The sequence below is a fragment of the Micropterus salmoides genome, unplaced genomic scaffold (assembly GCF_014851395.1).
Source record: "Micropterus salmoides isolate LMB-PRFRI ecotype aquatic unplaced genomic scaffold, ASM1485139v1 Ms_hic_scaffold_17, whole genome shotgun sequence".
Taxonomy (NCBI): domain Eukaryota; kingdom Metazoa; phylum Chordata; class Actinopteri; order Centrarchiformes; family Centrarchidae; genus Micropterus; species Micropterus salmoides.
The window spans coordinates 3,741,538-3,756,272 of NW_024040817.1; the positions used below are offsets into that span (position 1 = coordinate 3,741,538).

At 39.8% G+C, this 14,735-nt stretch overlaps 1 protein-coding gene across 1 annotated transcript in view; it reads left to right on the plus strand.

Moving 5' to 3' along the window:
- Positions 1-14,735, plus strand: part of LOC119908149 (glutamate receptor ionotropic, kainate 5-like) — a 99,109-nt gene that overhangs the window by 40,794 nt on the left and 43,580 nt on the right. The window contains exons 8-11 of the mRNA XM_038725904.1: positions 4,807-4,959; positions 9,517-9,621; positions 13,751-13,858; positions 13,952-14,155. Of these exons, the coding sequence (XP_038581832.1) occupies positions 4,807-4,959; positions 9,517-9,621; positions 13,751-13,858; positions 13,952-14,155 (570 nt within the window). The remainder of the gene's footprint in view (positions 1-4,806; positions 4,960-9,516; positions 9,622-13,750; positions 13,859-13,951; positions 14,156-14,735) is intronic.

Here is a 14,735-nt window from a genome sequence, read left to right on the forward strand (position 1 = left end):
AAGGAGAGGGATCAAGCCAAAAAGCAGAATATCACCTCTTTAAGTTGTTTGTGTATGGTTATTATTGGGGGAGAAATATTTTTTCAGCAGAGAGTTTTCAACCAAATCTTTTTTTGTTATGAATGGTCAATAAAAAAAAATTCAAGATGTTTTAAGTTGTTGGAAAGCAAAATTAATGACAAGCAGAGATAATGAAATAAAAAAATTTGATCACTAGTCTTAAAATAATGCAAAAAACTTAAATGGGATTTCCACATAATGAGCTGAATAATACAAGATGAGCGCTATATTTTATCTTAAGAGGAAATAAAGGTGTGACCTCAACAGTTAAATATTTCAAAATTACAATCAAGTTCTTGCTCAGATTTGAATTAATGTATTAGGTAAAATATATTCAAACTGATTGTGTTTTTGAGGAAAATATTTAATTAAATTTCAAATAAAGATTTTTTGGAATAAAAATCCACCCATTGTAGTTAAATAAAACATTTATCTAATCCCAAATAGAGAGAACATTGAGTGAATTCAAATTAATGTAATCAGGCAAATTTTAATTTAAAAGCACTTCCTGTCAAAGTTTTTTTAAGTTTTTTAAATGCAGCAGGCTATCACCCACAAGACATTTGAATCTTGCAAAATTTAACTGGTTGACTAAGGTAAGAAAACTTCTGTTATCATTGGGCTAGTAAGAACAACGTATGTAGTGGTATATTACAATATAAAATGAGCTATCACAGAAAAAGTAACTCGGCAGCAACACAAAGTTGGCTTCTGTTGGCAAGGCTATATATTAATGTAGTAGTGTGATTTTTTTGCTCTATGAAATGAACACAGCATTATACATTTTGGAAGAATTCATATGTATTGAAAGCCAAACGATTAGTTTGAAGGATGCGGGTTAGCGTTTCCGCTATCATGGTTCCTACGTCCTTTGCTTGTTGATATATCCTGTATGTTTTTATGAAATTGCGTAAATAAGTACATTGGGTTTAATGTTAAGGTTAAACACGTTTCCATAAAGAGAAATATTGGGGGTTATAACTGGAAGATCACCTTATGGTGGTGATGGTGCAGTGGATAAGACACATGCCTTTGGTGTGAGAGACCCAGGTTCAATCCCCCACTGTGACCCATCCACCATTGTGTCCCTGAGCAAGACACTTAACCCCTAGTTGCTCCAGAGGTGTGCGACCTGACATGTATAGCAATTGGAAGTCGCTCTGGATTAAAGTGTCAGCTAAATGAATAAATCTAAATGTTATATTTCAGATGGCACTTGCCGCACTTCCGTCGGCATTGGTTAAATTCAAATTAATGTAGATGATTAAGCAATTATATATCATTGATATATAGAATTAAATTATTTTTTATTAGTACTATTTACACATAGGTGAGTTTCTTTTTCAAATCAACTCAATATATAATTATATACCGTTTTCTATTCAAACTATTAAGAGTCTCACTTAATTAATATTTACTCAATACCAAACATTGTCAAATTTAATTAATAATATTGCTTGTAATCTGTTGCCTCATTTTTATTGAGTAGTTATGGTGTATCTTGCATTACAGTGCATGTTGTGCAGTTGTAGTAATGCCTCATTTCTTTCATTACTCCTCCATCGATCCTTCTCCCAAAATCTTTCTCCTCCTCCATAATGAAAGGGCCCATCAGGACAAATCAATCTCTTCAGAGCTGAGCACACTGCTTTGATGAAGATAATAGTAATGGCAATAGTGTTTGTCTCAGTAACTAAAGACTCCATCATCACTGCAGAGAACATCTCCTGGGGGTATTTTACTCATATTTATTTGCTCTGAGTGCTTGAGGGGGTTTGAAAAGGGCCATAAATGGGGTTGTTTTGATTGGAATGAACTTTATTATTGTTATGATTATGGTCATTACGTGATGATCAGATGAAGAGTATCAGTCTGAAAAGACTGCTGGCAGTCTATTCCTTACAACGCTCATCCAAAAACAATTAAAAGCACATGAATGGGCATCACTGTCTCCTAGCAACTGCATCTGATATGTTGTGGAGGGAAGGTAATTCACGTCTGCGTTTACTTGCAGCGTTGTTCCCAGCCCACGAACTGCTGTGTTGTTGTAATGCACAGGAGCCATAAGGAGGGGATCTGAAAGCAGAGACCGGGTTCACATCCTGCATCTGACCTGTTGTTGGGTTTAGAGTAATAACACTTGGTTAAAAGGTGCAGTGTGAAAGAATTGAGGCTACTCTCCACATGTCAGTTTAATACTAAAAAAAACTAACTGCATCAGAGGGGCAGCGACAGCGTGTAGAGCAGAATATTTTCATATCCAACTCGGTGAATTAAGGATTCATTTCAACCAATCCAGAGTTGGTGATTGTCGGGACACTGGAAAGACTAGCCAAGACAGTTTTGGTGAGTTTGATTGAGTTTCTGTAGAGTCTGAATGAAGTTTGTTTTACGTTGAGTTAACAAAGCAGTTAGTTCAGTGAAAGAGAATTCAGAAGGTGTATTTTTCTGAATATTTCCTCTCTTGACATTTTGAGAGTTTATTTATTAGACTAAAAGAAAAAGCTAAAGAGAACTTGTGTAACGTAGCAAACCCGCACACATCTCCCAGCTCTAACTACAAGGGGAGAAATGAGCTATAGACCTGGAGGTAGAAATGGTATTAAAAAAAAAAAATAAAACACACAGGACGGGCCGGGGCTGGCAGGTTATGCTAAGGTCAGTAGGTATCTCTGCAAAACATTACATAGACGTCTTTGACATGACATAAGAAGTGTTACCTCACATTCTGTTGATAATGTTGGTTAACTTTTGAGTATTTTAAAGATTTAAATTCTTACACATTGCACCTGTAAGGTTGGATTGTTGGTGGTTTTGGTAAAAAAGTAAACACGTTCGGTCTCGTGCGTCAAGTCAAGGCATTGACCTTTTCAATATATAACCAAGACCGCCACCTTTCCCGAACTTGAAGTGTCACGCGATCTGGTTGCAAATGTTGGTGGACCCAAATGCAGGACACGGATTCAGCAAGTGAAGTTCAAAGATTTAATTAAACACAGGGCGAGCACACTTACAGAGAGTCCAGGGTAATCAAAGTAAATTAAGCAATCCCAACGAACAAATGATCCAACTGGTAATCCAAGAACTGGCGGGGGAAAACGGGCAGACAGAGGAAATCACAGGACAGAGCATTACAAGCTACAATGACCGGACAAGGACTGAAGACACGCAGCAAACATTTAACACCAGGGACTAACAAGCAGGGCGGGAGCAACACTGGTGACCGGGATCAGGACTAACGAGGCAGAGAGACAGCAGGGGGGAACAGAGAGACAGGCATGCAGAATGATCAAAATCAGATTAATGAAACTTGCAGAGAACATAAATTGACACCTGGCAAACAGACAGAACCCAAGCATGATGGTACAGAAACTAATACATGAGAAAGGAACAGGAAAATAGCAAAACACCACTAAACACCAGCTGACAGATAGTAACCAGATAAACAATAACATCAGGTAGAGGACGCACACTAAAGGTAGCAAGCAATCAACAAATCAAATGCATGTCTTGGAGAAGTGGATTTGGAGGAGGTCTGATGGGAGGGCATTTTTTTTCTCCGTTACCTACACTAGCTTTTTTTCAGCTGGTAAATTAGACATTAACATTATCACACTTTCAGTTGATACTGATCTGATTCTATTACAACATAAATTTGTCTCCTTATTCCAGAGAAAATCCAGTAATTATGCCCCCGAGACCTAAAACCAATCATCACACACCCAGAACAATGAGGCAACACCATGTCCAAAATTGTTCCACATGACAACACAGATCTCATAGTGTGGGCACAGATCTTTAACATTAAGCAGGTAAAGAGCTTAAATACTAAATGTGAGTACCAAAAATGATACATAGTTAAGTCATGATCTCCTGATGATCAGCCTGATATTTCAGGCTATAAGGAACGTTTACTTAAAGTTGCTGCATATGTGTACAAGAGGAAACAGCTGCAGGACCAAACAGACAGATTGGTGAGAGCTGCCAATTATTTTTCACTCTTTCTGTCTCTATCTTCCCTCTTCTATCTTTCTCTCTTCAAACTGTAATTAATTATCGTCATCCAGCCCTGAAACTATCGACTCGGCGAGAACTTCAATCACACTCAGTCAAACATCCATCTTCTTTATCAGCCGTCGACAGACTGTGCAGCTCTGCCTCCATACAATTTGTCTGATTCCCTCAGAGTGTCAGTTTGAGTGACAACTGACCAAACAGACCAGAACGTTGGACTCTGATAGGATCGCCGAGCTGTACGAGCCGCACACTGAACGCCACTGATAGCAGGAGCCTTTCAGTTTTTCTGCTATCATTCTGACGCCCTTGTCTGAGCATGAACATACACACAACCACATGTTTCTATTGTTTGTGTAAGATTCATTGTTTGTATGAACAATATAAAATCAGATGACAGAGAATAAGCACCCACTCTGCAGCTCTGCAGAGCTTTTTAGCCTCTTTTAGCTCCTAGTTTTGTTTTTGCGGCACATTTCCTTTGGCTTAGCAAAAGCACGAGGGAAAACGCTAACTGCTATGCTTAGTAGTTGTAAGCTAACAGTTTGCAAAACCACAAAGTCTCATTTTCTGTTGAAGTAAATTGATTTGTTGAATCGCACAAGAAGCTAGTGGGGGCTGTTTGGTTTGTCACAGCAACTTTAGGAGGCGTAAGAAGCCAGTTGGCTTTTCACAGGCAAGTTTCCTAAAATTCAATTTTGTTCATTGTTTTCTTTAAATTTTGTGTTCCAGTTATCATCCGCCCTGATGTTTGATGCCATATATGTGGTGGTGAGCGCTGTGCGTGAGCTGAATCGTAGTCAGGAGATCGGAGTGAAGCCACTGAGCTGCACCTCCCCGCTCATCTGGCAGCATGGGACCAGCCTCATGAACTACCTACGCATGGTAAGCACACACATGCTGGGAAACCACAAAGGTGTAATATCTTTTAAACTTCCTCAGAGCCACGAGAAGCTGGTTTTATGTGTGAGAAAACCAGTAAAAGCGAGGCATACAGTATGCGCCGGGTAGGCAGCTTTCACTGGAATAAATGGGTGCCATCTTGGAGTTTGGTATCCAGTTGTCATAATACTTACATGGTCTTCTCGTCCAACTCCACAGAAACAGTTTCATGCCTAGTGTTTCCTGTACGGAGAAAGGTCGAGGATGTTTCAGCCTAGATAAAAGACTGGAAGCAGGGAGAATGTGCTAGCCTAGCTCCATCAAAAGAGAAAAAATACACAGCTCAGCAACTGCATTACCCCTCAGGCAAAATCTTCAACTCTTGCTTGAATTCCTAATGTTGTAGTGGTACAAATAATCCCCTGACAGTGTAGTATTAGTGTTATAGAGACTGTCCTCACCAGAAAAACTATAGCAGTTGTCACTTATTAAAATTCCTAACATAAATTGACCAGATTTCTGAAATGAAAACCGAGGACATTTTTGGTTTGGTGGTCAGTATGTCATTGAAAAATAGTTTCATAATCTTTCAAAAATAAAACATTTTCTGAAAGTCATTTTGAAGCAGAAACTAGCTTTCAGTCAATAAGTAGAGGCTGCAGTCACTTTCTGGCAAGTTGAATACGGCATTTTATGTGTTGTTTTGGCCATTTAAAGGTATTTTAAGAGGTAAAAAAGTACTAGGTGAGTTAAAATCTGTCAAATTTAACCCTCATGAATATAATCAAGTCATTTCAGGGAAGAAATAAGGTTTCAGCCAATAATTAGAGGCTTCAATCACTTTCTGGCAAGTGGAATACTGCATTTTATGTCTTGTTTGGGCCATTTAAAGGTATGTTAAGAGGTAAACAAGGACTGGATTGGTTGGTACACAGCAAGTTAAATAATGTAGAGTAATAAGGATCATTGCAAAAGAGATCATGTCTTTATTTTATATATAACTCAGCAGAAAGTCATGTTAATTATAGGCTACATTCCGTTTTCTAAATGTAAACAAGGATATTAGACACACGCCCACCAAAGACATTTTCCATCAGCAGCAACAGCAGCTTCTATTATTGCCTATAATCACATAAAGGTCACACCTGGTTATACTATGAAATGCAAACACTTGTTTGGCCACAATTGTGATTATTCTGTTAAAAGAACAGTTAACGTATTACAAAGAAGACAAACCTTTGCGACACAATGTGATATTGTGTAAGGGACAGCTCCAGACGGAGACAGGCCACCAAAACTGGAAAATGGGGATGTCTAGTCAGTTTGGAAGGAAATAGCACACAAGATATGTTGTAGTTTAGTTTGGAGATCTTCGGTGTTGCTGGAGATCATTCTGCCTATTTCTTTCCTGTTTCATTTCCATGTTCATGACATTTATTCTCGTCCTCCTCTTCCCCTGTTTCTGTCTGTCTGCCTCTTCTTGTTCCATCCATCCGCTGAGGATGCTACCCCCCTCCTCCATATTGTTTTTGTTGCTCTCAGTGCATCACTTCATCATCTCCACACTGTTTTTGGCAGCAACCAGAGACCTCTCTCCCTCTTTCTCCAACTCTTTCTCTCCCTCTCTCTCTCTGCGTCTCCCTCTGTCTCGCACTCTCATTTTTGGGATGTAATTCATCTTGAGTCATGCAGATACGCACACATTCATTCATACTGTACGTGCACACAATTTCACATAAACTCAGGCACGAAATGCACACTTGCTGCACACGTCTCACACTCATTTGCACATTTCTGCAAACACACACACCCACCCACGCAAACACACCAGCAGCTCAGTCACTCATCTGATGAGCTGTCTGTCTGCCTGCTCTGCTTCTTCATTTACTACCAAACTTATTTTTTTCTTTTCATCTTTTTCTCCTCGTCAACGTTTCCATTCTGAATCAATAATCGTCTCTTCCTTTTTGTGTCAAATTAAACTGCAGCCAGTTCAACACTTCTGGTTCAGCTGCTACAAACATTTTGTGTCAGCATGTTTTGATTCTTAAAGAGCAAATTGCCGGTTTTTAAACTAAATGTGTGCTTAACCTTTCCTGATAATTACTATTTGAAAAGTTAATGCAGAATTTTAAGTTTTTCAAGGACAAAATTCCGAGGAAGAAATGACGTTTAAAGTAATGCTCTAAAAACACTTCATATTACCTAACAAAAGGGAGTTGTTATTCAGTCTTTTGACACGCCCATGGTTCCCCTCCTGACTAATCCCCACCTTCATAGCAAGTGTCACCTATTTCTATGGAAAACTCAAGTGAACGTTGTGAGATCGACCCTTCGAGGGCAGAGGGAGAGCGTCATTAATGATGGTCACTCAGTGCTGCATTTCCGCTATGACGTCAATGAGCTATGTAGTTATTCCCAGGATAATTTGTTAATCCTAAAATTGTACTTTAGGCTGTAGAATTTATGCTACTGTTCTAAGCTCACAAGAGAAATTTCTGAAATTGCAAGCCTGCTGCAGACGAAAACATCGTCACCTCATTGATACGCATCAGTAGTTATTGTGAAGTAGAGCAGGGAACAATAAAGTGTCAACGATTCATCATGTAGCTTACCTGCCGACTGTAAGAGAAAAAAAGAAGTCTTAAAGTCTTAAAAAAATGTTGCTAAATGCAAATCAAATGCTGGGAGAAATCTGGTATTAAAAATCTGGTAGTAAACGTGCAGTGTAGGTCACAGTGTGTCCGTTAATAAAAGTTCCCAAACTGCTGGAAAAGTGAAGGCGGTTAGAGCTAGCTAACATCTCCTCTGTACAGCAGATATGAGAACATCAGGTACAAGCTTAGACTAAACTGGTGTATAGCTCTGTCCTGTACACTTACTGTGCATCCTGGTAATAACATTTCAGTTTTCAGAGGAGTCTGACAACTGGTTGTTAAAGAAATGAAGGTGGTGACCGTGGAGCTGAGGTGAATGAAGTAAATTAGGAGATGGATTTTAATGCGCAAATTAAATGCTTAGTAATTATCCAGAGATCATGTATAGAAAAAAATTATGCATTAAGATTTTACCGATAGTGATTTTATAATCGCGTCGCAGCCCTCTGAATTGGAATCAAATCATGAGGTGCCCACAGATTTCCACCACTACACTATTTTAAGCCTGATTTGCAAGTCAAGCTGTGATCGGGGGCCAATCAGCGCCAACTGGCGCTTGCCAATCACAACAAAGCATTTTACATTTATTCATTTAGCTGACGCTTTTATCGAAAGCGACTTACAATTGTATACTGAATACATCTGGAGCAAGTAGGGGTTAAGTGTCTTGCTCAAGGACACAATGGTGTCTCACAGTGGATTCGAACCCAGGTCTCTCACACCAAAGGCATGTGTCTTATCCACTGCGCCTCTAACCCTCTTTGTAGCACAGGCAATCCCTACTGCCCACATGTGCTTATCAATTCTTTCACCCATATTCTTTGCCTTTATAATGTTCACATTTAAAGCAATTAACAACTTGTGTTTCCCGCGTGGTTCCAGTGTCAGTTTTCAAGTAGTTTTCTTGACAAAACGTTGTTTGGAGATCAGTTGTCGGGTGACAGAAGGATGGACTTTCAGCCAACGATGTAGGCCTAAACAGTCAACATTTCGGTCAGCTGTTCTTGTGATGCTGGTGGAGTAAGTGGGTCGAACTCTAAACAGGCTGTCTGTGTGTTAAAGTCCTCAGCATAGACCACAGGACAACGCATTCCTACTGGAGTTCTGAGTGATGGAATAAGCCAGTGTGACGCAGCACAGCCCTCCTAATTATGATGACGGCGGTGGCCTAAAAAGAAAAAGCTTCCTCTGCTCTACTTGTTTTTGGGTAGCATGACAGCAAAACAAAAGGGAGTCGATAGTATACTTCCTTATTAAAGTGATGTTTTACTAATGTATACAGCTCAAACGTACCACTCTGTTCACACCAATCCAACTTTTTGCTGCGCAACTGGCAACAGCGTAGATGCTGTAGATGTCGTTGGCCTTTTTTTGATGCAAGACACATGCCTTTGGTGTGAGAGACCCGGGTTCAACTCCCCACAGTGACACATCCACCATTGTCCAGAGGCGTGCAACCTCTCACATATATTATATATAGCAATTGTAAGTCGCTTTGGATAAAAGCGTTATAATAGCATCTTCCAAGCTGGCTAGCATGTTAGTGGTTAGCTCGCTAGCTGCAGAAAACCAATCTTCTTGAATCACTTATATTGTGTCAATTCACAGATTAATCTCGCTGTGCTACTTTCTGGTGTGACTACAGGGCCTTTATTCTCTTAATTGTGTCAATTCTGAGTCTGGGACTAGCTAACTTGGCATTCACCAACTTAGTTGTGGAGAAACAACATACTTTGTCGGGGCATTTCATATAAATCCTTCTGGTTATCTCACAATCTGACACAAAAACAGAAATTAGCTCCTTGGATTAGCTATTGTAGCTTACTGCTTTTGGGTAACCTGTCTTACTGGTTGCAGCCTGTCAGCTAACATCCTTTGTTGGTCTCTCTGTTTGTCTCATCAGGTGGAGTACGATGGTCTGACGGGTCACATTGAGTTCAACAGCAAAGGTCAGAGGACCAATTACACACTGAAGATCCTGGAGAAACACCCTGGGGGCCATAAAGAGGTCAGAGGTCAAATGGGGTCCAGTGGCAGGCAGACAGGCCAGAGGTTATGTTAGCATTTAGCTGCAGGAATTTCCCAAAACTGTGTATTTCATTCGTAAGTGTTTTTTAATCTGTTAAAGTAGCAGGTTGGTACATTTTTACGAGGTAGAAACAACTTCCTGTAAATGGACAGAAGGATCAATACCGTTTTGTTCCTGAATGTTCAGGTCTGCAGCCACTGCCAGTCGCAGTAAGCATCTCTATCATTAATCCGTCAATAAAGTCAATGCTTTATGACCTCAGGTGAAGATTTAAAGGTCAGAAATCATGTGAGGTCACCACAGTCAAATGGGGTCACAGGCCAGGGCGCGCCGTAAAAATTAATGCAGTGGTGAGGATTCTCACTTGATTTATACGCTGACTTAAACCACTAATTTCAACAAATTAAGTCCAGTGCAAATTCTCTTTATTTTCTCTGGTAAGGAGCTTATGTTTTCTGTTCTGTTTGTCTGTTACTAAACTGGAAGTTCCTGCACCACCCTCAGGCCACCATGTCTACAGTGAGTAAAACATTAGTTTAAGGAAAGACTTAAAAGAGGATACTGACATTGCCCGCCTCTACAACAATCTACTTTAAAAGTAATATGCACAGGATTTGCACAAATTCTTCTTAGTTGTAAAAAGTACCGTTACAATTGTTTGAACCTTTTTAGATGAAGGTTCAAATTAGAACATTAAATTAAGATTAAATAGATCAGATATTAAAATCCCAATATAAAAACATAAGTAGTCTATAGAGAAGAGTAAATGCATAATTAACTGAATAATGAAATATGAACAAACCTGACTTGTCCCTGGTAATTATTTCTACCACTGCCAGGAACCGAGTCTCAAATGAATAGTTTGACATTTTGGGAAATATGCTTATGCACCATCTGGGGGAGAGTTAAGACTAGATGTTAAGACTGAAACTTAGAGTGGAAATGGGGTCTAAAGGTAACCAAATCTACCTACCAGCACCTCTAAAGCTCACTAATCAGCACCTTGTATCTTGCTTGTTAATCAGTCCATCCTGCAGACAAAAGACTGAAATTGTCCTGCACATAACCCCCTATAAAAACCAAAACTTGTTATATTAACTCCTCGGTTTTTGTATGGATTACATTTATTTTAGATATAATATAGTTACATTACTTTTGGATTACTGTGCAACATCACCTGTGATGCAAAATAACCATATAAAGGCACACCTCATATCTGCTCAGATCAACGCAAATATTTATTATAATGAGGACATACACAGGATCTGTCTTTTATTCTCTTTAATACTACAAAGCTGACAACAAAGAACATCAGCGCAACATTTTTCAAGAGAAGAACAAGGCTACAGTACAGCACTACAATGCAACAAAGAACTGTAATTGGACATTTCACTGGAAACATTTATTTTTTTAAATATTGAATTTCTTTACAATACAACATAACTCAAAATAGGTTGTCCTTCCAACCATCTAGTGCAAATATTAATTTGTTGAAAATAATATCTATAAAAACAAATAAGACACTGGCCCTCATCAAAATATCAGATGATGCTGAGACTTCAAAAGAAAAACAGTAAGAGGGAAGAATTTAGAAAAGTGTTCCGCAAACACGCACATAAAGTGACATTATGCAGATAGTTCAAGAACCAGTTCGCAAGTAACGCAATGATTTTGTTATTATTAACTGTAATGTGATTACTGAAGTTATCAACAGTAATGCGTTACAGACAAAAGTAATCTGAGTACAGTACCCCCAACACTGCCTGTAGTGGAAGGTTGTTTAAGAACAACATGCATAAACTAGAACATAATGAAAACATTTTTATGCTCAGATAATCAATCAGAGAAATAAGAGAGGAAAGTTTGTGGGAGGTAAACAAGGAAACAAAAAAGCCCATAAGACAGACATGAAAGGGTGGACATGATTTAAGGGAGGAGAGGATGGGAAGACACCTGAAACCTAGATGAGTTTTCACATCACGATGGAAGTCGGGAAGTAGTGGCCCCTGCCCTTTATCGGCCTGTCCCTGGGAGACAGCACAGTGAATGCTCACACAAACAAGAGATCAGGTAGGTCATGAGGTCAGGGGATGTGACGGGGTTGGTGTTAGGTCTGCAGATGGTCGTTTACGTGCTAAAGTACTTATCTATGACCTTATTTAACCCGCTGAATGCGCCGGGAGGAGTCTGATACTCCCTCATTGATTTTACCATTGATTCTGAAGATAGGATTATTCAGCTTCCTCTGTGGTCTGTCTCTCTGCCTCTAATAACCCACTTTAATGATTTTTATCTGTTTGTCTGCTGCCCTTTGTCCTTGCTTTCTTTTCTCCCATCTTTCTTATCTTTAAGTGAGCACTTTTATTTCTTCATTTCCATCCGGTTTTCTTCGTGGCCCATCCCCATCTTTCTTTGGATGCAGCAAGATTTATGACCATTGAGGATTTAAATGAGACAATGCAGACACACTCTGGCTGTGTCCAAATGCAGTCTCTGAACAACCTGATGCCTTTAGTACCAGGTTAGGTTTCAACATCAACTTTTCCTGCCTCAAGTCTCGCAAAGCCCAGAAATAACTGTGTCTTCGGATGTTCCTGGTCAACTCCTATACTCCCAAATTTTGGGCACAAGGTTCATTTAGTTGTTTTACTAGAGCTTTTGATCAGATGACATGTTCTTCACCAGCAGATGGAGTTTGCCCAGTTGTCATCATAATTTAGATGTTCAAATTTCAACCTTTCTAAGCTTGTCTGGTACCACAAACTAATCTCACAAACTAAAGGTTAATTTAGTAGCTGTTCTGGTACTTTCCATCATATCACATGATCTTCAACCTTATAATTCATCCTTAATCTGGGCAAGATTACTGCTATTTCCGAGGTGAAGAGTGCTTCTTTGAAACTCAACTTTTAAGCCAATGTGGGATGATCATCATGAATTTACACCGTGCGTGAGTATTTGCACCATCTACTCCTGTGTCAGGACCAAGCGGGAAGCTTCCGGCCATGCGGCATTCAGACCAAACGCGAATTTAATCCACTCAACGCTTTCCTTGCGGGGGTTTAATCGCTGGAACTCGGCATTACTACAGCTGTAAAGTAAACATTTTGCTGTGATTTAATAGCAATAAACGGGTCAAACTGATGCCGAAATAAGTACAACATGATGCAGATTTGTGAAACATATGAATTCATGCTTTGTCAGGTCTGTCAGCAAGACAGCAGGACAACAACTTCTAAAATGTTTGTTTTCTGAATGGAGTTCGGATCGATCAGGGCTATGCTATGCTAACATGGTCCCAGTAAAGTACAACGATAGCTGGAATATAGTTCGGTACACGTGTTTTCTGAACTCACCAGGTAGTTCAACCTCTTCGCTTTCTTTTCTCCAAGTAACGTCCAGTTTTGTCCGGTTTTTATATAAATATGAAGTAGTGCCAAACGATGCTAAAAACTCGGCCTAACTCGAGGCTTCAAAATGGCAGTTCACAAACCAGCGGGTGACGTCTCGATGACCACGTCCACTTCTTGTATACAGTCTGTGGTCAGAACCGTCTGTAAACCATATGTCTGTTGTGGACTGGTTAATACCCTTTTCTGTTCCCCCAGAGGTCAGCAGTGTCTAGACAATTAGCTATTGTTCCACAGTGCAAATTTTCAAGTTAATCAATTTTACAGTTTTAAAGGCTGGTGTGACCAGGCCTGATGAGGTTGTGCAGCGCTATGAGAATGTCTCCTTTGCAGAAGAAGGTCATTTCAGACACTTCAACAAACAAGTGATGCTGTCAGGGTTTTTTTTATTGGTCCACTCGATGTCATCGACGTACCTGTGACCCATAGCCACCCGAACACATACACCTGGAAAATCCAACGTGGTTATGCAATATTTTCTGAGATTAAACTTGCCTGAATGCACCGTTAAATAGTTTATGGGCTGATTAGGACACTCAGTTGTTGTCTTTCAATTGTTGGTAACAGAAGGCCACATTTGGACTATAGTTGTTGTCATCTTTTAAAAAAACACATGCCTTTTCAAACTTTATTCTTCCTTTCATCTTACCTCTTCCTCCTAACACCTATTTGTCCTCCTCTTCTTCTTGGACGGACAGATTGGTACCTGGTACTCCAACAACACATTGGCCATGAACTCTACTTCCCTGGACCTCAACGCGTCAGAGACGCTGGCTAACAAGACGCTAATCGTCACCACAATACTGGTAAAAAAATAAAAATGAGTCATGTGGATAATGTAGCGCAAAATACGACTCGTTTGAATCGGCTGCTTGATGATGTCATATCTCATCTGACAGGAAAACCCATACGTGATGCGTAAGTCCAACTACCAGAACTTCCAGGGTAACGACCAGTACGAGGGTTTCTGTGTGGACATGCTGCGGGAGCTGGCCGACATCTTGAAGTTCTCCTTCAAGATCAAGCTGGTGGACGACGCGCTGTACGGGGCCCCAGAGCCCAACGGCAGCTGGACCGGCATGGTGGGAGAGCTGATCAACAGGGTGAGTAGCGGCGGGAAAAAACAGACGCAGAAATTCCTTGAATCCACCAACTGACAGACACCTTATATTTTAAAATTGAATGCAAACATCGTAACATTATAATTGTTCACTGTACTAAATGAACTGAAATCGCTGGCTGCTGCCTGAAAGGACGGACCTCTAAATATGGATATACGGTTTGGGACAGGGTCAGCAGTAAAACTGATTTTCCATTAAACTTCTTGTTTGTTAAAGACATCACCTTGTGTTCTGGTGCTTGATAGATTAATTAATTTATAAAACATATAGCCGGTTTCAAACTTTCCAAAAGGGTGCTGACTCTCCAAAGTGTCCTCATTTCCCAGGCTTGACTCCCTTTTTAAAAAAATGTAGTGACTTTTCATGAATGTCCTCACTTTCAGAAAATGTCCTCTCTTGCCAAAATAGTGTCTGACTTTCTTAAAACCCTCTCACAATTTGTCCTCACTTTTGACTTTTGTAGGTTTAAAACTCAAATTGGTCCTCACAAAAACGCGTTGCAAGGGCAGCTGCATACACACACTTCTCCTTATCGTCTTTACTTTCTCTCACAGCTTTGTTG